The sequence below is a fragment of the Coturnix japonica genome, chromosome 12 (genome assembly GCF_054131305.1).
Source record: "Coturnix japonica strain WE chromosome 12, WE-NBRP24, whole genome shotgun sequence".
In the NCBI taxonomy this organism is placed as follows: Eukaryota; Metazoa; Chordata; class Aves; order Galliformes; family Phasianidae; genus Coturnix; species Coturnix japonica.
The window spans coordinates 17,677,392-17,701,018 of record NC_140674.1 but is presented as its reverse complement, the minus strand read 5'-3'; the positions used below and the strand labels follow the sequence as shown (position 1 = coordinate 17,701,018).

Sequence of the window (23,627 nt, the reverse complement as noted above, 5' to 3'; positions counted from 1 at the left end):
TCATTCACTGTCTTTATTCCTCTGTCATGTCTCCTCTCTAAACCTGCAGTTCAGGTCTTTTCCATATCTCCCTACCTGGAAGTCTAAGTCCTGATATCTAACTATTCTGGTTACCAGCTTCTCAACTGCTGTTTCTACAGTGTCATTTTTGAGATAGGTTGGTGAGCACTGAACACAGTCTTCCAGGTGAGGGAGTGCTAATACTTTGTGTATTTTTTCCATATTACTCATATTACCACCACACCTTTTGTTTTTCTTTTTTGGATACTCACATGTATTGAAGATAGTGTTTCCCAGTTACTTGTGTTGTTGGTTTTTATTTCTTTACAACACTAACACGAGCATGAAACTTTATTAGTTTCTCTATATCTCAAAGTCCTGGCTGTAAAAGGGGGGGTATATCCCTGATTTATAAGAAGAGAAAGTAGTAAACAAGCAATGAAGAAAAGTGCACAGGGCTGAAATTAGGAAAGTACAAATATTTTTTTAATTTATATTTAAGTAGCATTCACAGTTTTATATACGTCTACTCTATGGCTGTTTTGCACGTGACCATATGAACTTTTATTGGCAGCATTGTATTGTATTAATGGTGTTACAGCCTATTAAGAAATTCCATCTTTTGTTTCTGTAATTCATTTAATGCCAGTAAGCAGAAAAAGATTCTTTTCTCTCTCTCTCTCTCTCTCTTTTTTTCCTGCTTCTTGTTTCAGACAGATACGTCATCATTGGCAGTCATCACAGCAGTTTGAATACTTACGGTGGACAAGAATGGGCCAGTAGTACTGCCATCATAACAGCATTTATACAGGCCCTAATGTTAAAAGTTAAGAGAGGCTGGAGAACTGACCGGACCATTGTGTTCTGCTCCTGGGGAGGAACATCATTTGGGAACATCGGTTCATATGAATGGGCAGAGGTAAAATAAATTTAGAAGAAAGCATTGCAATTATTATTACATTTGTGGAAAACATGGAACTAATATGAAATTACCATATAGAAATTACTGTTTCTTAACTAGTCTGTGACAGCTGTCTGTGGACATTCACATATTCCACAGCACATCCAATGAAGTTTAGGGGAAGTTTCTGTGAAGCAGAGTACATGTGATAAAATAAGGAGAACCACTGCATTGACTACATAAACATTTCACTGGTTCGCTTTTCATATATTTGTGCTTAAAAGTTAGCTACAGTCTGACAAGGAAGATTCCTTGGGCTCTTTTCCTTTCAAAAGAATATAAATCAGTTCAGTGAAACAAAATACTTCATCTGAGTCTTGTCGATTGTATATGAATGAAATTTATTTCAGTTGATAAATTGAAGGAGTAGCTCGCAGATATGTTCGTGGGTGCTGAATTAAAACAGTAGAGATAGTGAAGAGTTAATTTATTTTTATCATACGTGAGAAGCAGCTAGCTCCCATTGAAGTTTCATACTTCCAAAATGACTATTCTTCAAAAACAAGAGGGGGTGAAAAAATCAAATTGAAAAGATCCAGGCTGGAAGCAAAATCTGTTTAGTTCCACTTCAAGTCAGCTTTACATCAGATGTAATTGTGTTACACCCCTTCTGTTCAGTATGAAGAGCCACTTCATGCAAAGAGTAACTCATTACTGGGAAGGCAAAGAGGATTTTTTTTTGTTAAGAGATAATAATTGAAACTGTTTGTACATACTTTTTTCGTAGTCTAAGACATAATAAAGTGACAACACTGAGAAAGTTATGCAATTTAAATCTGAATTTGCTCTCTAAAAATTAGACTACGTTTAACTGTTCATAATGATTGCTTTTGAAGTTTGTCTTCTGTCAGGCATAAGTGTAAAAGGCCTTCACGTTGTTTCACAGTATGTAATGTTTTCATTTTTGGCCTTACAAGTGTAGTTATTTTTAATTCCTCATAGGCCTATTTGCATTTTGTTGAGCTGATGTGTGAAATGGAATTAAAACTTCTGCTACAGAGAGAAATAACACTAAGATATCCTTTGAAGTTTTTAACAGTATATTGTAAAAAACAGTAGGTAAGTATTACTTAGGGAAGCACAGAGGACAGAATCATAGGGTGCAGTTTTTCCCTAGAAGGAAAGGAAATAATAAAACAATTAATTACAACCATGTGCAGTAATAACCATTGCTCTGCTTGTGTTGTAGGATCTCAAGAGAGTTCTTCAGAGAAATGTTGTGGCTTATGTTAGTCTCCATAATCCAGTCAGAGGCAATTCAACTTTACATCCTATTGCATCCCCTTCTCTTCAGCAACTGGCAGCAGAGGTTAGAAATAAAATATTTTACTTCTTGCATGGTTCATGAGTTTGCACAGATAATCCCCTTAATACTGGCTCAGTTTAAGTAATTAAAGGTGGACATTGTTTTGTTCAAGCATTTTAACTTTAAATTAATATACATGAGCAGTTTTTATTAAGTAAGCAGGTTAAGCTTGATTTCAAAAACCACAAGGTGCTTTAACAGATTGGAAGGGATAACTTACATGCTTGAGCTATTCATTATACCAAGTCTGACCCAACTTGCACTCCCTTCAGCTTTTGTATTTTTTTCAATTTAAAAGAAGCATAATTTGTTCTCAATACCAAAAATTAGAATTTTCTTTTCCTAATCTGATCTTTACAGGATTTTTCTCATAATGCATTTAAGTCTGTTTCTTTACCAGCTGTAATGTGGTACACATGGGGAGAGTATAACTCTTACACTATTACTGTATAGAATATGTATGTAAGGTTGAGAACTCACCTGCATCTTTGTGACTTTGCCTCCAGTCAGGTTATTGCATAGTTCTGCTCATATCAGTGCATGCAGGTTTTTAACTAATGACCTCATTGCTGTTTCTTAGATTGATGTATTTATTAATACTTAAGATGAAATTAAAATTGTATCAGATACATACTAGATTACAAAAGCAATTAAAATGTGTGAAACAGACTTCAAATTAAGTTTCACAAAGCATAGATTTTAGATGCTTTTTCTATAAATTTGCAAATGTAATATTCATTACATTATTCTGATTTTTCTTTGACTTGCCTCTAAAGCAGCTGGTACTAAACACCGCTTGAAGTATCAGCTTGAATTAAGTGGAGCTTAAGACTGATAATGCTTGGCAGTTTTTGTCAAACTAAATCAGTAAAATGATCTAATATTGGTCAAAATGGTTCTTTATAATGTTTTAAGCATTTTTCCTGTCCAGTGATTAGATGATTATTTCCTCGTGAAAATAATCTGATTTATTCTTTCTGAATGTTGTGGAAAACTCATTGCAAAACCATTTCTTTTAAGGACAAAAGAAAAAAAAAGAAAAGAAGAAAAAAAAAAAGGATTTTAATTTCTGGAAAATGATTAATAGTGTTATAAATGTGTCTACAGGTTTTCTGGATATGTCTGTTACTATCCTATTACATATAATAGTTACTGTGTTTGCAAAAATGCTCTTCTGACAGTTGTCTATCTTTGTTGCTAAACTGTTGCTGTCAGCAGACCTGTCTCTGTGAAAAAAAAAGGTATTTCTTGTTTGACAGGAATAAATTTATTACATCAGTTCCTTCACCTACCAGTTTTAATTTTATTTTCTTTCTTAGAATTCAGAATGCAATCCATAACCTTGATTCGATTCTAAGCTGTGAACAGTCTAGAACTGTGCAGCAGTAGCTGTCTTTATTATCTGAATTTCATTTTATTAAGATTTAATTCTTTTATTCTGATAAAGACCATCCTAGTGGGAGCATGTCAGTTTTGGAAGAAAAGAAATCTATTTCCACTTTAATTCTGTGGTGAGTTTGGATGTGATGTTCCTTATAATTTATAATTCTTGTACTGGCCATTGGGTACCATGCAGAAGTGCAGACACAGCTTCTCTCAGGTGTTCTGCCTTGTGCAAGAGAATTAGTTAGTGGTTAGTTAAACATGATTAGTGTTCGTTTTTGTTTTTTTCTTCTATACACACTCTCCATCTCATCTCTGTTTCTTTAGTGTGTAACGCTATGTTCTTGTAAATGTACCTGTTCTGCATGTTTACCCCAAAGCCCCATTTAAATAGAAAAGGACAAAGTGCATGTAAGGTAATCCGTAAAATTCTGTTTCTGGGATAATATTATATGTAATTAATGCAATGTCCTACTGGTTGTGACATTGAAAAGATTTATAGGAATTACTGATTCTGAGTGCTGGCCAGAATTCTGAATTGATGTCAAATATTATGACAGTGATGGAGCAGCCCAGCAAAGATCTTCATTTGTTCCCATGGGTACTCACAATTTGCCATGAATCTAGGAGTCTTTCTCTGGGAGACAGATCTTATAAAGAATATTGATGTTACGTCAAGTTCTTGCCAAGAATACAATGTAATTATAGATTTATTTCAAAATTATGGTAGTACAAACGTTGTAAAATCTATCTTTTTGGATCTCATATCATCTTGAAAAAATGACAAGTCAACCAGCCACATAAGATTCTTGTTAACATATGCAGGTTGCAAATAAGTGCTTAAAAAGTCCAGCAAGAGACAGACATCATTCTAATTTGTATTTAGTGATTCATTATGAGAGCAGTTCTATGAATGTCAGTGTGCTAGAACAGAAATGCGGATGAAACTGGAATTCAGAATTAAGAGTATCAATCTATTTTAACATGAAAGGGAAAATTAATTGTTTCCATAATTTGTGGATTCATAGAAAAAACCTTCCATGTGCCATTGGATTCAGTGCTACCTTCCTGAGTTTGGATTCAGTGTTAAATCTCATACTTCCACTGCTAGACTTAGAGATATCCAACTAGCATGGCTTTGCCTGTTTGTGAATAGTATTGCCTTGCAGTTTTGATAGGTGTGAGGATGGGGAGGTGTTTAAACTTGACCATTAAGGACAGAGTCAAGTTTCACTCAGTCCTCAATTCTGTGCTGAAATTCCATCTTAGTAAAGCAAATAAAGAATGTCTTTCTAGGGGCACTTAGTTTTTGTTACGAAAGTCAACAAATATGGCAAACAATGAAAATAGAACTTGTCCTGTGAAAGAAAACTGGAGTGAAAATTGAACTGAATGTGGAGCAATCAATGAGTGCAACAATATCCATAGCTTACATCGAACTCAGGAGAAATACCATCGTGGCCAGCAAGTGTTTGTTGTACAGGAGCATCTATGTTCTGAAATATTTGAACGTGACTTTTCTAGAGCTGAATTTTGGACAGTTTGATCTTCAGATTCCACTGCAGATTCCAAATTGTTGACTTGGGTGCTATATGAGATCTGGTGATCAATGAGAGAACAGGCTAATTAGACCTGAAGGGATTACATCTTTATTTTAGTGTCAGGTTTTAAAAGTGAGCTAGATAATCAGTGTGCAAATAGTAGTTTTATGTGCCTATCTCTAGAATTCTGGTTGAAACACCAAATTACACGAAGAAGATTATTTAAATATTTGGATTAATTAAGCAAAGAGGAATTCAAACAATTCTGAGAACTTGACATATTTAATCTCAATCTTTTTATATGACTGTGCTAATTAGTGTCCACAATAACAAGAGGGAAATTCTACCAAGTTATATTTTTGCCTACTGTTTTTAGTTAGGAAAGTGATTGTTAATACATTTGCTCAGGCAGTGAATCACCATTTTCTGGCAGTACATCATTGGTAAATCGAGTTTGGCTTTTTTGGCTGGTGTTCATTCACTGTAGATAAGGCCGTCAGTGATTTTAATGGCTATAAACTATACAACACAAATAGCTTATGGAAAATAAATATGCAAAAATGAAGTGTATGGTCAAATAACCATAAGAAAAGATGGCATCTTTAAATCAAAATTTTTATATCGAACAAATAGCGGTAGTTGTTTGCAGTTGTCACTCAATATAATTAACTCCAAACACCGCAGAAGTATCATAAATCATACCTACAGAAAACCTTCAACTAAGTTTACAAACAGTTGCCTGCATAATGAAATGGCACTGAGGGTTCAGAATTGAGGGTGCTTTGGAACCAATTAAATCATAGTAGATACTTGGAGGTACTGAGTTGAGGGGGAAAAAATAACAACACATCTGAAGTCTTTTTCTGCCTGTGAATTTATGGGTTATGGTTGTAAATTAAACACAGGGATAAATAGAGTTGTGGGCTTTTGGTCTGAGGTTTGGTTTGTTTCTTGGTTCATCCAGTTTTTTAGTCAGAGACCTTTATGTTCTTCTCTAATAACTATTATTGTCAGGAAGCACAAGCTGACTGCACTGAATACGGGATGAGATCTGTGATAAGAAGTTATTTCTGTCATCCCAAATTTTTACTTGCACCCTCATATTATTCTCTAGGAGGAAAGAACAAGAGAGCCATTTGTATCTGAGGTTTGAGATGAGGAATTTGTGCTTCTTATAAGTTACTATACAAACCACTTATTATTATTGCTGCTTCTATGGTTAGTTGTGATGAGTAAGAGATGAATCAAGTAGCCTCAGGAAAGCTCCCAAATTATCAAATTGTTTCTGATACTCACAAAAAGGAAATTGGATTTGTCAGTCCCTAAAGATTTCAATTTAAGCAAGAAAATTATTCACTTTGTACACTGAATATCTGCTTCAGAGAATTGATACATCTTCCTCAAAGTTCATGTGAATTTTACACTTTGAAATGAATTAATATGTCTCAGACAAGCAAGTCTTCATTAACTTTTTTTTGGCAGAGGTTGCCACATGAGGCACGTTGTTCTTCAACTGGTTATTTTGCAGTGAGTTAAAATGACAGGAAGAAAAAAAAAAAAAAAAAAAAGTGTTTGTAGTGTGGAAGTGAGAGTCATAACTTAGGGGGGAAAAAAAGAAAAAGAAAAAATCACCTAGAAATAGATTTTTCACTTTTGTTTCTCATATTCATGTACTGCTATCAGAAACAGTATTTTCATTAATTATACTATGATTTAATGCCTCTTCACAGACAGAAGAGTATTTGGAGAATATTTCTGTAAGCTAAAGTCACTGACCAGTGAGTTAATTTTTCCTTGAGCCTGAAAAGTTTGTTGCTTCTATTCTGACAGTATCATGAGCCTCTGCTCATTCTGGGGTTACCAACCCAAACCCTTAAACTTGATGCTCTAGTATTTAATTCCACTTCTAAATAAAGGTGGTAAGTTAAAAATGATAAAGTCTATCATCAGTTCATCTTTCTCTAGCATTCAGTACTTCCCCACAACTTACTCCATGCAGATTTTGCCTTAGGCTCTGGTACTTATTCTAAGTAACATTGTAGCTTTGGGCAAAATATTCTTAGATCTTGACTGAAAGCCTACCTGTGACCTTTTAAAAAGGGAGCTGTGACAGTGTTTGAAAGGAAAAGAGCTCATACATGACCTTTAGTTGGGACAATGTGTTTATGTTCCCAGATAACTCACACTGCCTTGGGCTTCAGCGTAAATATTTGGGTCCTTAATCTGGGTTCCTGGATGCTGAGGGAAATTATATGAGGATGCTGCAGTTACACTGATGTGAAAGCAGGATAAATGTGAGAGAGATTTTAGGATTTCTGTTAGAACAGAATCTGGATTTCCTGTGGAGTTAGATTCATTTCCAAATATAGTCGCTGACATACAGCTAGCTGCCTTTCTTCATATACAGGCATAATTATTTTACCTCAGAAAGTAATGCATAGCGTTTGGTGAATAGCTCCTGAGGTAAGTGAATTTTCTACTTTTTTTTTTTTCAGAAGGAAAGTGAAAGAAAATAGAGAAATATACCAGGACCCTCTAAATCATTAATTTAGTCCAGCAGCACGAGCATCAAGCTTAAGATTCTTCTGAAAATCCTGGAAACCTGCTCTGGTAGAGTAGTTCCTCACATCCGTCTTGTTTGTGTTGTCCTGGAAGAACAGGATTGCACTTTGTTTGCAGCATATAGCTGTGTTCAGCAATCTTTAACATGTCCATTGTATTGTCCAGCAAGAGGGCCATGTGTTCCTTATTGAAATGAATAGCAGTGTGCTCCACACTGGACGGCATTCTTTGAGATGTCCTCCCTAAGGCATTCCCCTTTTAAACTGAGGAGCCACCTATATCACCTATACCAGTGTTATTATTTGCACTGACATTTAAAAATTAGCCTATATCAACATTTCAAACTGTATGAACTCAAGTCTCTACAATTTTTTCCCCTAATGTGATTTACTCCTTCCCCATGTGTTTACTACAGACCACAAGCCCAACAAGGAACTTCAAGAATTCAATTAAATCCTTGACAGAGATTTCATCAGTATTATCATTATAGGTCTACATCTAGAGCTTGTTAATTAGTCAGGGCTCCCTCTGGATCTTTGCTTTTGCATCATGCATTAATATTTTAAGGCTGCCTTGGGTCTCCTCCATCAGAGTATTTATTTTAAAAGAAATGGATAGCTTGCGTACTTCTAGTATCAGTGATCTAATAGATTCAGTGAGTACAAATAGTTTCAAGCAACGAGCCTTAGACGGTTATCCAACATTCAGGATTTTTGATGGTTGCTTTAAAATTAAACTGCTCTTTGATCTCTGGTTAGGTGAACTTTCCGGTGCTTTAAAATTGTGTTTGTTTAATTTGTGTAAGTTATTTCCTTCTACAGTCAGGTTGCATTCTCCACATGCTTTGTGGTACTTGCTACAGTACCTCTCTGACACACAGTGTTAGTTTGAAAGATTTAATTGAATTTTAGGTAAATGAGTTAATTTAGATAAATTGCAATTTGTTTTTGTTGTTGATAATGACATCTTAGGATTCACCGGGGTGTCAGTGAGTGCTGAGCTCTCTTTACAGTGAGGCAGAAATTAGACTTCAGCCCTTTTGAGCGCAAACAAACATTTGGTCTGAGGCTTCAGTAGTCTACATGATTGTGTCTTTGTTTTAATTTCCTTAATGTATGTGCTCTGTGGTTGTGTCCTCTGAAGAACATACATTACACTCTGTAGTCTGCACTTGTTACATCAGGATCAATAGATGAAGTACTACAGAGGCATGCTAATGTTAAAGATGAAGGCAGAAGCAACAGCAGCTCCAAGGCCCACTGAAGGAAAGATGATGAAACAGCAGTAGGGAGACATAGCCAGGAGATAGTGGGTCACTATTGTTTCCAGGTTTGCTATGCAGATGAATGAGAAAAGCCATTTGTTTTGGCTCAGTTTTAACATACACTGTGTAAAAACTAAGTTGAAAATAATTGAAAGTAGTTCTTGATATAGACATTCCTCTAATGCTTTTAAATGGAAATCCTTAGTCCCCTTAATGTTCAGTAATACTGTTCATCTTCAAACGTTATATTGAACTGTAGATCAGGGAGGTTGGGCTGTTTTCATAACAGCGTGGTTGGCTCAAATTGTAATCTTTCTTTAGTGTTTTGAAAAGTCAATCAGACTGTACTCAGATGTATTCAAATGAAATTCAAATGAAATTCTCCATTGCAGGTAATAACGAAAGGTCATCTACACTGCTGGGTTTTTTTCGTAGTCTTTGAGAAAAGAGTATTACTATAGGAAGTGAACTACTAAAATTTCAAGCCATCCAATGCCGTAACAGAAGACAGCAACTGTTAGTATAATAGATGATAATTATCAGTGTTTCATTATTCTGTCAGCATGCAGATGCTTGGAGAAACAGAATATTTGATTAGGCATGTGAGTGCTGGGGAATATTCCTTTGCTACTTACATCTCAGTAGCATGAAGATTAGGAGAAAAACATAGTTTAAGTAAAGATATTTAACTTGTTACTTTTCCTTCACTTTAAATAAAGGATTGTCTGTTCTTAAAGCCTTAGGTCAGCTTATAATTATTATTATTGCAGTTTCTTTTTATCGGGTTTGCTCTATAGCTGTGTAAGGGATATTTTATCTTTTTTTTAAAAATATTCTCCTCATAATAAGTCATTCTCATTTCTCCTTGCTTGTGATTTTTGTATTTGTTAATAAACGTAGCAGTGAATAACATCATGTCTCCCTCAGTCAATACACAGGATTTCTTTAAATTTCTTCCTTTTCTTAGCTTTTGAAATTACTGTTTCACAAGTAAAATTGTCTTAAGAGCATTACTGGAATTGCTGGTCACTCAGCATCTCTGAAGATCTTAGCCTTTACATAAAAGGTCAAATCAAAGACATGAACTAAATAGTAACATGACTGGAGAGTTTTCTATTTTTCTACTAATTATTTTTTATTCAGTAACCCAACAGCCTGTCAGTGTAAACTCTATATTGTATGGAGAGCGAGTTCTTTGTGGAACCTTTCATATTTCAATTTATACATATCAAAGGGTAAGTGAAATATATCATAGAGTAAATATATTGCAGTGTAAATGTGTGTGCATGGCTCTTAGCATGGTTCTTTACCTTGTTAGGTCTAACACTGCCTGGTGCAAGATTTCTAGAAGGAACTATTAAATGGGGTTTAATTTTGTCAGGGATCCATGATTTTGTTTGTTCAGCTGTTTATGCCATAGCTTCAACCTGACATTCACTGAGTACGTTCAAGATAGCAAGCCAGAAAATAAGAAAGGTTGGAGCTATGGATCTGGGTAAATCCAGTGGATGTATTTATTTTTCCTCCTCCTTTGAAGCATCATTGTCATATCTTTCAGTCTATGTTTCTAAAAATACATTAAGTATTGCAAAGATATTCAGAGCTGCATGCTGCATTATTTGTGACTTTAGAAGGGAAGAAGTCTGGCAGTCTCCTTGCGGAAATTACAAAAATGGCTTAGGAAATTAGAACTCACCTAGCCAGAGCAGCTCTGTATCTGAGAAATCCATGACAACCATGAAACCTGGGACTTCTACACTGATGGCATGTGAAAAGCTCTGAGCTTTGAACTCTGAGTTCTGAGCTTCTGTGACCCTGTGGATAGAACAGTATACCGGGAGTCAATCAAGAGGTTATTTTCAGCTCCCAGCTCTGCTCCTAACCTGCTTTTTGCTGCTGCATGATTCATTTCACATCTCTGAACCACAGTAAAAGCAGACTGATTCTCAGAGGTAGTGATACTTAAACAGTCAGGGGAACTTGGTGCAATTGCAAACTGGGTGTTTGTTAACATTACTGGCTTTGCATAGATTCTGGTTATTAACATCCCAACAATTTTGGCCTAGCCAACTAGGACAGCCTGGGTTTTGATTATATTTCGATTATATAGTCTCTTTAGTCAGACCATAGAATTTAAATACTCATGAAATTTTTTTGAGCTATGTTTTTTCAGTAATAGGCAGGTTGATTCTTAAACATCTTGAAATTAGGGCTAATGGTAAAATGTATTGGCTAGTCAGTCTGAATTAAGTACAGAGTGGAAACGGTCAGTCACACTGCGCTTAATTGCCTAACTATGTGACAACCATTTAAGGGAAATATAAATGTGTTAAATTCTTCAGAATTCTGGAGTAGTTTGAGAGGAGAGCTGTGATGGTCAATGAAATATTTCAGCTTTTCTTAAAACAATTGGCTCTATCCTTGCTCTTCAGAGGATTGAGTAACTTTTCTCTTTTCCTCCCGATAAGGATGGAGAAATGAAACTACAGTCTCTATTGGCAAGACTGGAGTGATGCAACCCAGAATTAGTAGTATTGCTGAACCTGATCACCAGTCAGAATATAATGAAAAATATTCACTGTATTTCTATCTCTACATTTTATAGTATGAGAATTCCTTTGGGCGTTTAGAACTATTTACAGACCACAGTTATTTCAATGTTATAATATATCATCTTCTTGAAAACAAGGTGAACTTATCAAATTCTAATCCTCTTGCACACTTAGCCAGCACAAAACATTGAAGAAATCATGCAGATCTTTGCAGGTCTCAAATTGTCCCTATTTGATACTAATACTGATTAATTTATATTTCATTAAAGCTGTGTTTCACACTATCTCAGTATGTATGTGTCAGCTGACACTAAATAGTGTTCATGCTGCTAAATACCTGGAATAAAAAGCTCGAGTACCATTAAATCCAGGAAAGTACGATTTTTTATAGAATCAAAAAGCAGTTTGCATCATTTAATTATAAATGCAATCATTCTCTGCTCAGAAATAGTTTGGATTAAAAATTAGATTGAAAAATATATGCTATACACTCAATTATATCAGCATTTTCACTCTGTTATTACAGTGTGATCATTGCTGGGTGTTCATCATAAAGTGCTTTCTGATCATAAGATGCTTTCTGAATGTTACTATAAATAGAAGCATTACACTGGATATTGAGTCTGAGACTATCTTTTTTTTTCCCCCCCTGGTGGCAAGACAGTTCTCTGAATGAAATGATTGTGTTCTTACATGGAATATTTTCATTTTACTGTGAAAGTACTGAGGGATCAAACTAGGGAATCTTCTGAGAGGTAAATGCATTCTTTATGTGACTTTTTTGGTTTCAGTAAGAGTCTTCATGTTGCCATTAAAAGTTAATTAGCAGTGTTCAGATCTTAGATATTTTAAGTAAAATCTCATACATGTTTACATAAATATATGTAAAAGCTGAAGAAAAGTGATTACTGAGGAATTAAGAACCCAATATCTTATTTTAAATACAAAATCAAAGCAGCAGTTTTTAATCACTATCTAATAGGATTTCTTGAAGTTTTAACCACACTTACCTTATTCCAAACACTTATAGCCTATGTCTAAAGGTTGTTTGGTTGGTTTTTTCCAGCATTCCTACTTTAATTTGTGGTATAAATGTTTTCTAAATATGTTGGCAAGTAGCAGAAATATCATCAGATAAAGCTGGTTAGTTACGTTTCAGTGTCTCATACTGCATCAAAATCAAAGATTATCATGGATTACAAGTGCATTTTACACTTTGCCATTACTGGCAAAAGAGAGGTAAAAGACATGCACTGAAGTGGCTGCTTTGCACAGCTCTAGTTTTCTGTGTGCTAGTTAATTAAGTAGCCCATCCCTTTGTTAATGTCTTTATTATGTCCATAATATAATGTACCATAATGATTGCATTATGCAGATAGATGTAGCTATCATAGTAGTGGTGTGTAAGACTTATTTATACCACAGCTATTCTCTGTATATAGCATATTCCTTATCAGTAGGACATTTAGGTTTTCTTGTGCAGAGAAAGAATGAATGAATATAATTTATAGTGATGCTTATGTACATACTCGAATCATGACAGTTTGACAGGACTCAGAATTTGGGAAATGTCAATGCAGTTAATTTCTATCCGTGATGGTGGGCAGGGCTGAGATACCAGGTACCTTTTATTGTCTTTAGTTGGTTTGAAAAGTACCTTAGGTACTAAATAGGAAAGCACAGCATGAAATGTCACTTATAATTCCATAAACACCTAATCTGCATTAACTGTAATATATATGATCAATCAGCAAAGAAAGAGAGCAAAGCAGGATGATTATAGCCAAACCAAATCAGAGGGGAGAAAACAGAGGTGTGTGCTTCCTGTGGAATTAATATAATTCCTAGAAACTGTGTGCTTTTTTCATCCAGTTTTCATAGAGCAGGCGAAGAGCTAATAATATCTTTATGAGCTCTCAGACCATCTAGTGATTTGTTGGAGTGTGGCAGGATTTCATGGGTGAGAGATGTATACTCATGAGTCCTTTGCAGTGCACCTTCCCCGACCTTTCCTGTCTGTTGATTCAGCTTAACATATTTGCCGTAACTAAGATGCTAATTTGTTGCCTCGTGACAAGGACCCCTTTTCTCTTTATCCCCATGGTATTTCTCCTTTCATTCCATTGGATGTGTTTGGGAAAAGAACTGCTCCATCCCATCTGAACACCGCTGTGATATAGTCCAGTATATTTGCTTGGTGTTTTCTGCATCTTTCCATGGTCTGTGATTAATTTGATAAATTCTGTAGCTGTTTTCTTTTTAGATAGTTTGACTTCACGTAGATGGTCTTATCTCCTATAGCGTGTTTGCCTTGCACTAACCCAAGCAGCTATTCAGTTCAAGAAATAAAGATTTAATTATTCATTAATAATAAGCTTCTGTGCTGTGGTTCTGAAGCTGGGATAAGTGGCTCCTTCTAAGAGTAATTAGTCACTCTTTATTTGTCATGTTGAAAACGGCTTGGACATTTAAATCAGTCTTCAAAAGCAGCTAGGATTTTAATTTCAGCTGTATTCACTTAAAGAAAGGTAGATGACCAGAACTTACTGACAAGTGTCTCTAGCTGGAAAGTGAACTGTGGAAATAACCAATGTTTTTTTTTTATTATTTTTTGTTTTTAATTTAGGTTTTTACTTATGGCAGCATCTTAATGTAGCTGTAAAAGGCATTATGAATGCTTAACTCTAATCAACAGAAAAATGATGTCTGCAGTGAAGTACCACTTTATTATACTTTAAATGTTTGAGGTCTATTTTATTACATTAATACAAATTAAATGTATTTTATGGGCCATATGGTACTCTTTCTCCGATTTGTAATATGAGCCAATAACGTGATGCTGAAAAACAAAATGAACTCCAGAGAAATAAAATTACCCAATTACGATTAGCATACACATCCTTGCACTGACATGTACCACTCAATGCTTACTCTCTAACCACATGGCTTGCTTTCCTTCCAGCATAAAGGGAGGGCTGGCTGACACAGTAGAGACCAGCCTGAGAAGCTATGAGTGATCAGAATAGTGCTATTGTGCATCTTTTACTGTAAAACTGCATAAAGTAATGTAGTTTGCCTGCTCTGCGGAAGGGAGGGAGTTGTTACAGAGCATGTTGCTGATTGTTTATTCTAGGTGTATTTTTAAAATAGTCACACTTTCTAATTGCTCTCATCCCATTTCCCCTCATTCCCATGCCTCCCATCATCCTTCTGCACACTAAGAGTATCTCATTTTTGCATCTTATTCCACTAAATGATTCCTTAATATCTTTTCTTATACTGAATTATTAATGAATAAATAAAGAAAGGGAGACGTAGAAACAATGGCTTACTTTGCTGATTTTTTCAATGTCTTAATACACTTCATGCTATTGTGATCCTCTAGTTTTCATGATCCATTCTTTTTGTTCAGGCTCCTTTTTCATTTTTCTGGTCTTTTCACTTCATCTAACGAGGAATGCTCAGTGTCCCCCATCCCCAGAAAACCACAGCCTTTCAAATCACAGCTCTTGTTTATTTAGATTTGTTATTGCATGTAGAATGTATGACATACTGTAGTTTGCCGCCACTTTACCCTACTTTAACATTTAACCGATGGAAGTTTTTTATTGTATGATGTTATTATTCATCATCTTAAAGTTCATTATATTGGGAAACATATTTGTTTGATGAATGCAAAACACACTGCATGAACTCCACAATAATTGAGAAAGACTTGATGATGCATCTCATAAGTAAAGCTTTATGTGTTTCTTATATAGAATTTCTTAAGTAAAAATGATTCTGTTGTTGTTATAAAGAGGAATATTTGAATAGCTGAAATGCAGTTTAGTAAAGTGTTTGCTGATGGGCAAAACACTGGCTAAAAATCAGATTTGAGTTTCTGAAAAAGGAAGTGTCTTTTTTCTACTTGTTATTCTAATAGAAATGAGGGTTGGTGCATATTTAACAATAACTGACTCTAACATCATTGTCTTTTAGTAAACAATAAGAAATGCAATATTTTTTCTTATATTAACTGAAAAAAACATGATTGTGTAGCAGCCATTAAAGATCTCTGGGCGTGCTATTGAAAGATACCTCCAATTTGCCCTATATGGAAACTTTCACATGCCTACCAAAGGATCCTTCTTGTTCCTCTCTTACCATTTCAGTTAGATGTGACTTGAATTGTCCTTTGAAAGTCTCAGACATGTTGCAGTGTATTCTTTATTCCCTGTTCCAAACACTGCATCATATCATCAATAGATGATGAAAGATTTGTAGACTTCCCTGATGTAAGTTCCAGCCTGTTTTTGAAGTTCTTTGAGCAAAACACTGTGTAAATGGTATGCTGACATGAGTTCTTAAGTGTCTGGTTGCAAATAAATAAGTGGAGCTTTGATTTGTGTTTGTTTTTCAGAGTCAGAGCATCAACTGTGTGGAAAAGACTAAATGTCCAGGATCTAATGTGAGTTCTGTGCAGACTCAGGGAGATTCTGATTACTTCATCAACCATCTTGGAGTACCTGCAATGCAGTTTTCTTATGAGGATATCAGCACATCAGAGGTATATTTTATTTACAGACCAGCTTGGAATTAAACAAGCTTAATCTGCTTGGAAGGTTTATCCTTCCTTAGCCTTCTATTCTGTAGGTTGTCTTTGCGCCTAGACAACTCAAACTTACCCTTGACTTGCAGAATCAAACTCCATAACGACAAATTAGGTATAAAGCAGGTATGTTTAATGAGTGATGCACATACACTCTGGTGCAAGGGAATAGCTCCACCTCACTTGCACACCGTTAGGACTTGCCACCTGGTCAGCTGGCATTAGTTGTTTTGAGATACAGCAGTTCTAAAAACAGGTGTGTGCTTTATTGTAAATATAAAATGTATGGACTTCATATCCCTCTTTTTTGTTCTTACGCTGTGTGTATCTACAAATGTGCACATGTTCCAGAGTTCACAAACAAGCTGGAAGTGAGTAGAATGGGAGCACTTCCTGACACTGTGTGCTAATGTACTTCTATATCACAAACGCAAAAGCAGAAAAATGCCAAATGTTGAACTGTTATCATGAAGATGTGTAAATTAAAATAGAGGAAGTCAAGAATTGATATAAATAAGCAGTCTTTTTTGTTTCTAAACATCACGGCACCTATTAGGCAAAAGGTATTCCATTTCAGGTTAAACACAATGCAAAGTCTTTAAGGAAAACATGAAGGCAGAAGCTCTGTGAGTGCAATGTTTGTGACAGGCTTGTCATCTGCTGCACATTTCTGTTGTCACTTAACAGTTGTTCCGCGTAGTTTTCATTCCAGATCTGCTCATACAGAATCTATAGAGCATGAGAAAGAATCTGCAGACGTTAGTATATCAAAATAATGAGTCTTTCCCAGCAACATTTCCAATGCGATCACTGAAGGTTCCCTTGGCTAAAAGGAAAATGTAGTTTTTCACATTCAGTTAGCTTTGCAGCTGTACTTTTTTTTTTCTCTCTCAAAGTGATTCAGCAATACAATTAAACTTGTAAAAAAAGAAAAAAGTTTACATATTTGCTTAAACAAACAGAATTTGACTCGCTTTCAAAATGCAGCTTTTGTCCTCCTTGCAAATTCATTTCCTGGAAATAAACCTGTGGTACATTACTTCAGTTCTGAAGTTGATGTACTTCTCAGACCACAAGATGTATTAACATCACAAAATCTGTTTTGTGTGAGAAATAAATCTGCTCAGCCAAATTTGAAACTTTCTGCTGGCAAGAAGATGGAGTTTTTTTCAGAAAAGTGAAGTTCCACAGAGTGATTAAATTTGAATTCCTTGCATTTAATTTGTTATTCATTGTACAGATTATTACCAGTGCATCGAAACATGGGCTCGGTGCCTTGTGTAGTTTGTTATATTCTTCCAGACAAGGCATTTGGGGACAAGCTGAGGGTTCTGTTTCTTGTATCAAGCAGGGATGCTACTTTTGTAAGGCAGACAGAAACTATGCTGGGTTTACAGCTGAATTAATCACTACTATAGAAGTTCTCTTGTACCAGTGAATGACTGAAAATGGTTTGTTGAGGTATGGGGAGTGATTTTTAATTGTTTACTTTCAAGACATTCCTCTTTCTACGTTGTGCATCAGCTTTGTATGCTTTATTATGAAGCAAGATATGTGTTCAGGAAGACAGATTTCAGAAAGTGAATGATTTGATGTGGTTTTTGTAGACTAGGTGGCTTTTTTCTGCTGTCCCTTTCACTGCTGTGACCTACTCAGGAAGCTCTTAGTTTGGAGTACAAGCTAGTTGTTTACCTTACCCACCCATCAGATAGCATCCAGTGTCACATAGAAATGACACTTCGTTTAAGCACTATTCCACATGCAGAAAAAAATGTTGGTTTAAAGCAAAGTGGTTTGAGACTTGTGTTTGGTAGTCTGTCTACAAAGCAATAGTTATAGGTCAGCATTTGCAATGCAGTTCTTACACAGAAAGTGCAATGCCGGTCCTTGGAGGGGAGGTTTGTAAAAACTTTTCATTGGTAGGAAACTGTGGTGTAAATAAGGGGAAATGATAGTTGCAAGAAGTGTTCAGACCAGAAATGTAACTAAAAAACTTGCTTGAAATTATCTGATATGCTGAAGCAGAGCCTTGTGGTGGTTAAATATGTGCGGCAATTGCCTATGGTCAGATCTGTAGGCTAGTAAAGTGCATTATAAGTACGCTCAAGAAAATATAGAAAATGCAGCAAGTGAAATCGAGTTCACTTAATTATAAGCAGAAAGTACACAGCATTTTGATCTACCAGTAAGAGATGATCTTGGAAGAATTTCTCAGATAGAAGACAGAACACCATTTCCAAGAACTGTCTTGCATTTGCTGAAGAAAGCCTTCTTCTGCTAAACTGTTACACACAGGCTTTACCTCTGTATGAGGGCCATGTTCTGATTTCCAGAATGCTGGATCATTTTTTTCTGGTAGTTCAGATCCTCTTACTGTGAAGAGTCATGCTTTTCGAACTAATGATTAATATCCATCCAGGTGTTCATATAGAACGTTACTTCTCACTCTGGAGTCACATTTCACCCACATGGATTCCACCAAACCACTGCACTTCTGCTTGAAAACTTTAAACTGTTTTTCTGGTTTAGCTTTTTACTTACCTTCCTATTTTTCAAGTTTGCACAACAGAATTCATTTTTATTGTGTCTTTCTTAGCAGTTTATATCATAGTTGCTGAAGTATGAGAACGTATGTAAAACACAGAGATTGAGTACTGTGGCTGCCTAATGTTTGGGTACAAGATAAATATAATCTGGATTTGCTGTGGTTTCAGTTAGAGATTTGATTGTTTCCTGAGCATTGGAAATGAAGCACCAGACTGCTCAGCATTTTGTAGCCCTTCTGGTCGTTTGCAAATATAAGCTGACACTGGAGCTTTTCTTGTGTTTTGATGGAGCTATTTTGAGCTTTATTTCATGATGTAAATTGACTGTTTCTGTCCCATTTCTGTGGTATTGTAGACTACAGTTTCATGAGGCATCCAATTTTTTTTTAATTAGAGCTAGATGGTTTTCTGTGTTATCTGCATATTATTCATCTTTCTCAGTACATTCCATTTCATAATGATTTCTGTTTGATATCAAAGAATCTTAAATCCCTTCTGCAATAATGTGCCAGATTGCATGAATGATAGCATTATCATTTTGTTTTGAGAAAATGTTAGCACACAAAGCAAAACCAAAAAACCCCAAACCTACTACAGCAACAACAACAAAAAAACACATTTAAATCCCTTACCTTCTGTTTTGTGGGGTTGGAAATTTTTTTTGCTACTTATTGATGGATGCATATTTAGCATGAAATATTTTATGACAGCTGTCCAAGTTTGGATTTGCAGGGCTTACAGAACATTTACTTTTACACCTACGCCATAAAAGTTGTTTTCCGTATCTTCAGTCAAACTTAAGTACAGGCATGAACTATAAAAATTACCTGTCACATTATTCACAGAGTAGACCAAGATAGTGCAATACCATGGACCACTAAGCTAATTTAGAAGAAAAATGAAAAGATGTTTCTCTATAGAAGGCATTTCTATGTAATATATGTAGAAGAGTTTAGAATTTTGACAGTTTTAGATTGTATCCTCTTTAGAGAGAATGCATAATGATTTTTTATTTCTGTTGAAATATGCATAACTTTTTGAAGGTAACTTTCAGCTTTCATTAGAGCCCTTAAAAGTGATTTTTGCCCACACCGGTGTAAAACAAAGGCCACTAAATCTCAACTCTTCAATGTATATGGCTCCTTGATTGTGTTTTTACCATCAATTTCCACTTCCTCCAGCTGCCCCCAACACTGCCCTCTTCTTTTTATCACTCTTATATGTAATTTTCTGCAGTTTCTAGATTTCAGTATTTACATGTTCAGGCTGAAATATATCATGCACTTATTTCAAAACAAATCAAAAGCTCTGCAAGTTTTCTTTGTTATCACAAAAGAAACGGAGGAGCTGTCCTTGATGGAGAGAACTTATAGTCTAGTTTACTGAGAAATAACTCCCATGTTTCATGCTGCTTTTATCTCTTTCATGTGTTCAAGTTTGTGCGCAGGGAGGGCTGAGCCATTATGGAGTGCTCATCTGTGGTGTATCTTAAAAGAGCGAACTGGAAACTGGTGTTTACAGCAGTCTGTCATGTATGGGAGCAATACAGAACATCTGTAAGTTGTGGGGTTTGGGTGCCAGTAATTAGGAACTCAATTTAATATGTACTGTGTGGTTCTTTATCTTTTTCGTTTATTTTATGTGTGATGTCAAATGAAGGTTCAAACTGAGCATGCAAACTAATAGAATTCAGGTGGCATGGAGTGGTGGGAGCCCATAAAGGATCAGGACTTTCACTAGTTGTCTGGATAGGCAACAGTGGGAGCATACCACAAATACCACCTCTTAACCAGGTTGTTCTGTTCATTGTCACTACTGAATCACTGGTCTTCTGAGTCAATCCCAGTTATGACCTTGACATGATATTTATATTAATTTAGTTCAAAAATAGTGCTTAAAATTGACCTCAGTGAGCTCAGCTTAATATAAATGTAATTTGTAGGAAGCAATCAGAATAATATTTATTTTAAACTTTGCAACTGCATTATCAATCACCCCATCATAGTTAATTCTGCAGAGTAGCTGATGGCCACTGACTATTTCCAGGTGAATACCTATGTCCATTACCACTATAACCTCCAGCACTTCATTTCTTCAGTTTCACACAACAGTGAAAATAAGCCCATCAGTGAGCTACCACCATTTCTCTGACTGACAGAATTTAGCACAAGCTACTCTTTCCTTGAAAGAACAGCTCTCTGCCTGTGTATCTGATGCTGAGTGAACTTTATTTATCAACAGGACTGAAAAAATAAACAAACGAACAAAAAACAAAAGCAGTAAATATGTGAGAAGGATGAATAATCCACAGTGATGGACAAAACTTCTGTCTTCCAGCTACACCAGCTTAGCTGAAAGTTACCTGACCAAGTAGCATGCATTTCATGTTAAGCAGCTAGATGTATCATAAGCAAACACTGATAAGAGTTACTCTACCAATCCCCTCTCCTGAAAGATTCTTGTCAAGCAGTATATATAAATATATGTGTGTACAACACATACAGAGATTTTGTTTAACCTCGCAAACTCTGCGTAAAGCAAGAAATCTAACAGCACACATGCACACTTGTATCTGCCTGCCTGTATCTAAAGCAAAAATGGTTTGTCTGATTTGTGATATCCTTTACTGAGAGCCATTTTTGTATTGTTATTGTGGTTCAATGGTCAAACGGCTACAGTGCTTAAAATCAATTTTATGATCTAAAGTTTCTGATCTCTATATTCTTAATGCAGTTATCTCAGCATTATGTATCACATCATTAATCTTACTGTTACTCCATAACCAGATAATTCTCTCTGCTTCTGGCATGTCCTCAAGATGCTTTCCAGACAGGAAAGAATTTTGATATCTCAAGACTTGATCATCTACAACTGACCAGGCTCTTCTGGTAAATTTTTTGCCATCTTTCCACTGCTAACATTTCTATCCTTCTGGACTGAGCTATACAGCACCAATTAATTTAACATATCATGAATTTCAGTTACAAGCATCACGGCATTATTTTCTTTGAGGGATCAAAGCAGAGTATATACAAAAGCACGGTCTATTTATTTTAGCCTTAGCTTAGTTCTGTAGCTTATCCTTGGATGTCCTCAGAAGAGAATTAGTGCCAGTTGTTTTGCCTTTGTATTTCAGAGAGGTGCCCACTGGCTTTCCAGTCTAAGTAGAAGCCAGATTTCCTGGTTTCCTCTTTCTTTTAGCCTTTCAAGCTAAAGTTACAAGTATGTAACTTCCCACCTCACTTTCCTGTTCCTTCTTTCCAGTGTATGTTAAATCTTTTAAGACTTAACAAAGGTTTGCAAAGGACAAACGTTTATTAGCCTCAGAATGGCAGGTTGCTTAGGAACTCAGGATTTTGATTTTTTAAACTGCATTTAGTTCTGGGAGATTTTACGAAGTTTGCAGTAGAATTTCAAGGTCAACGGGGATAAACAATTGCATGTATCAAGGTGAAGAGAGATTTTAGTTTTGTTTATGGACAGACGGCAGTGTCTGAAAAAATGTAGTCTAACCTGTCCTCAGGATGTCATCCTGGGACTGCATACAACGACGAACCCTTATTTGAGTCACTGATAGGTTATTAAAGTCAGCTTGTATTGTATTGATAGATGCAATCAAGCTCTGATTTGAAGGTTGCGTTGCTTCCTTAGCATAACGGCTTTGTTTTCCATTAGACCTACAGATGAACTGCTCTTCCTTTGGGGGAGATCTTTCATGAGGTTCTAGATTTCTGCTGTTTCTTCCTATTTATGCTACTGATTCTGCTGCTGAAGCAGTCAGGGCAGATTTGTAAAAGGAATAAAGCTATGCAAGTATCCAAAATCTTAAAAACTACTTTTTCATGCTGCAACCTCATAGCTTTGCAGTGATTATTTCAGTTCACTTACAAATGCAGGGAAGAAAACATTATGTTAAAGGAGATGAAAGAATGGTGCTTATATTTTTTTCCTGTCTGATGGCTGTTGGCTTGAAGTTTTTTCTGGTTCCAATTGATTTGAATAATAATGTAAATTGTGCAGCAGTGATTGAAAGTCTGCTGCTTCTGTTTTCTGTGCAGTCTGGTTTGGCTGGCCTTGCTTATTTTGTCCAGCATCTGGTGACATTGCAAGGTCACTGCATATCTTTACAAGAACGAGAAAAAAGAAATTAATTTGGTCATCTTTCTGTAGTAAAAGTTCTTTAGTCAACTGAAATAGGGATATTTTTAAAGAAAAGCTCCTTGTCAGCAACTCCAGCAGCCATGCCCATTTTGGCAGAATAGGATCATTCTCTCACTTGGAGATTTTTGAAACAGTAAGTTGTGGCAACCTCAAAGGTTTGCTTTACAGAAGTAATTAAAAAGCATACATGTGTTAAATCTTTAGTTTCGTTTAGCCAGTGATGGCTTTTAAATCTTAATCGTTCATGGATTTTATGGGTGTATGTTTAATTTGATGTTAAGTGTATCTGCAAGAAAGGGGAAAGTCAGTCTGTCAATAAGACGGTGATGCACACACTCCTTTTTGTGATATACTTGCAGATTTAAGGGCCTCTGTTAGTGTGAAATCCTATATGCCTGGTGTTGTTTCACCAGTTCAGTTTAAACCACATATTTGAGAATCATTCTTTGGCTTTGCTATGTTCTTATGTTCTTTGCGACATGATCCACTATATCTATTTAAAATGCAATTAAGTATGTTATACCTTCTCAAAAAAAAAAAAAAAAAAGAAAAAAAAAGAAAAGAAAAGGAAAGGAAAACCCGCATGTTAATCTATGAGATGCACTTTTGCATTACTTTATTTTGGCCCTTTTTCCAATGAAACCTCTCATTCCATCTCTTCTGTGTTGCCAGGAAAAAAAAAAAAAAAAGAAAGAAAGAAAACAAGCAAACAAACAAGAAAATGGAGAAGAGATGGTCTTTTAGCCTATCTGAGGTGAAA

General features: G+C 35.7%; 1 protein-coding gene across 18 annotated transcripts in view; it reads left to right on the top strand.

Moving 5' to 3' along the window:
- The window catches only part of NAALADL2 (N-acetylated alpha-linked acidic dipeptidase like 2), a 338,435-nt gene that overhangs the window by 264,757 nt on the left and 50,051 nt on the right, over positions 1-23,627 (top strand). For 15 of the 18 annotated variants that reach the window (XM_085513285.1, XM_085513292.1, XM_015871851.3 and 12 more), the window contains 3 exons: positions 714-919; positions 2,151-2,270; positions 15,972-16,118. In XM_085513285.1, coding sequence (XP_085369411.1) covers positions 714-919; positions 2,151-2,270; positions 15,972-16,118 — 473 coding nt within the window. Of the gene's footprint in view, positions 1-49; positions 187-713; positions 920-2,150; positions 2,271-15,971; positions 16,119-23,627 lie in introns of those variants that run through there. The other 3 variants (XR_014933329.1, XR_014933328.1, XR_014933327.1) reach the window with 2 other exon arrangements.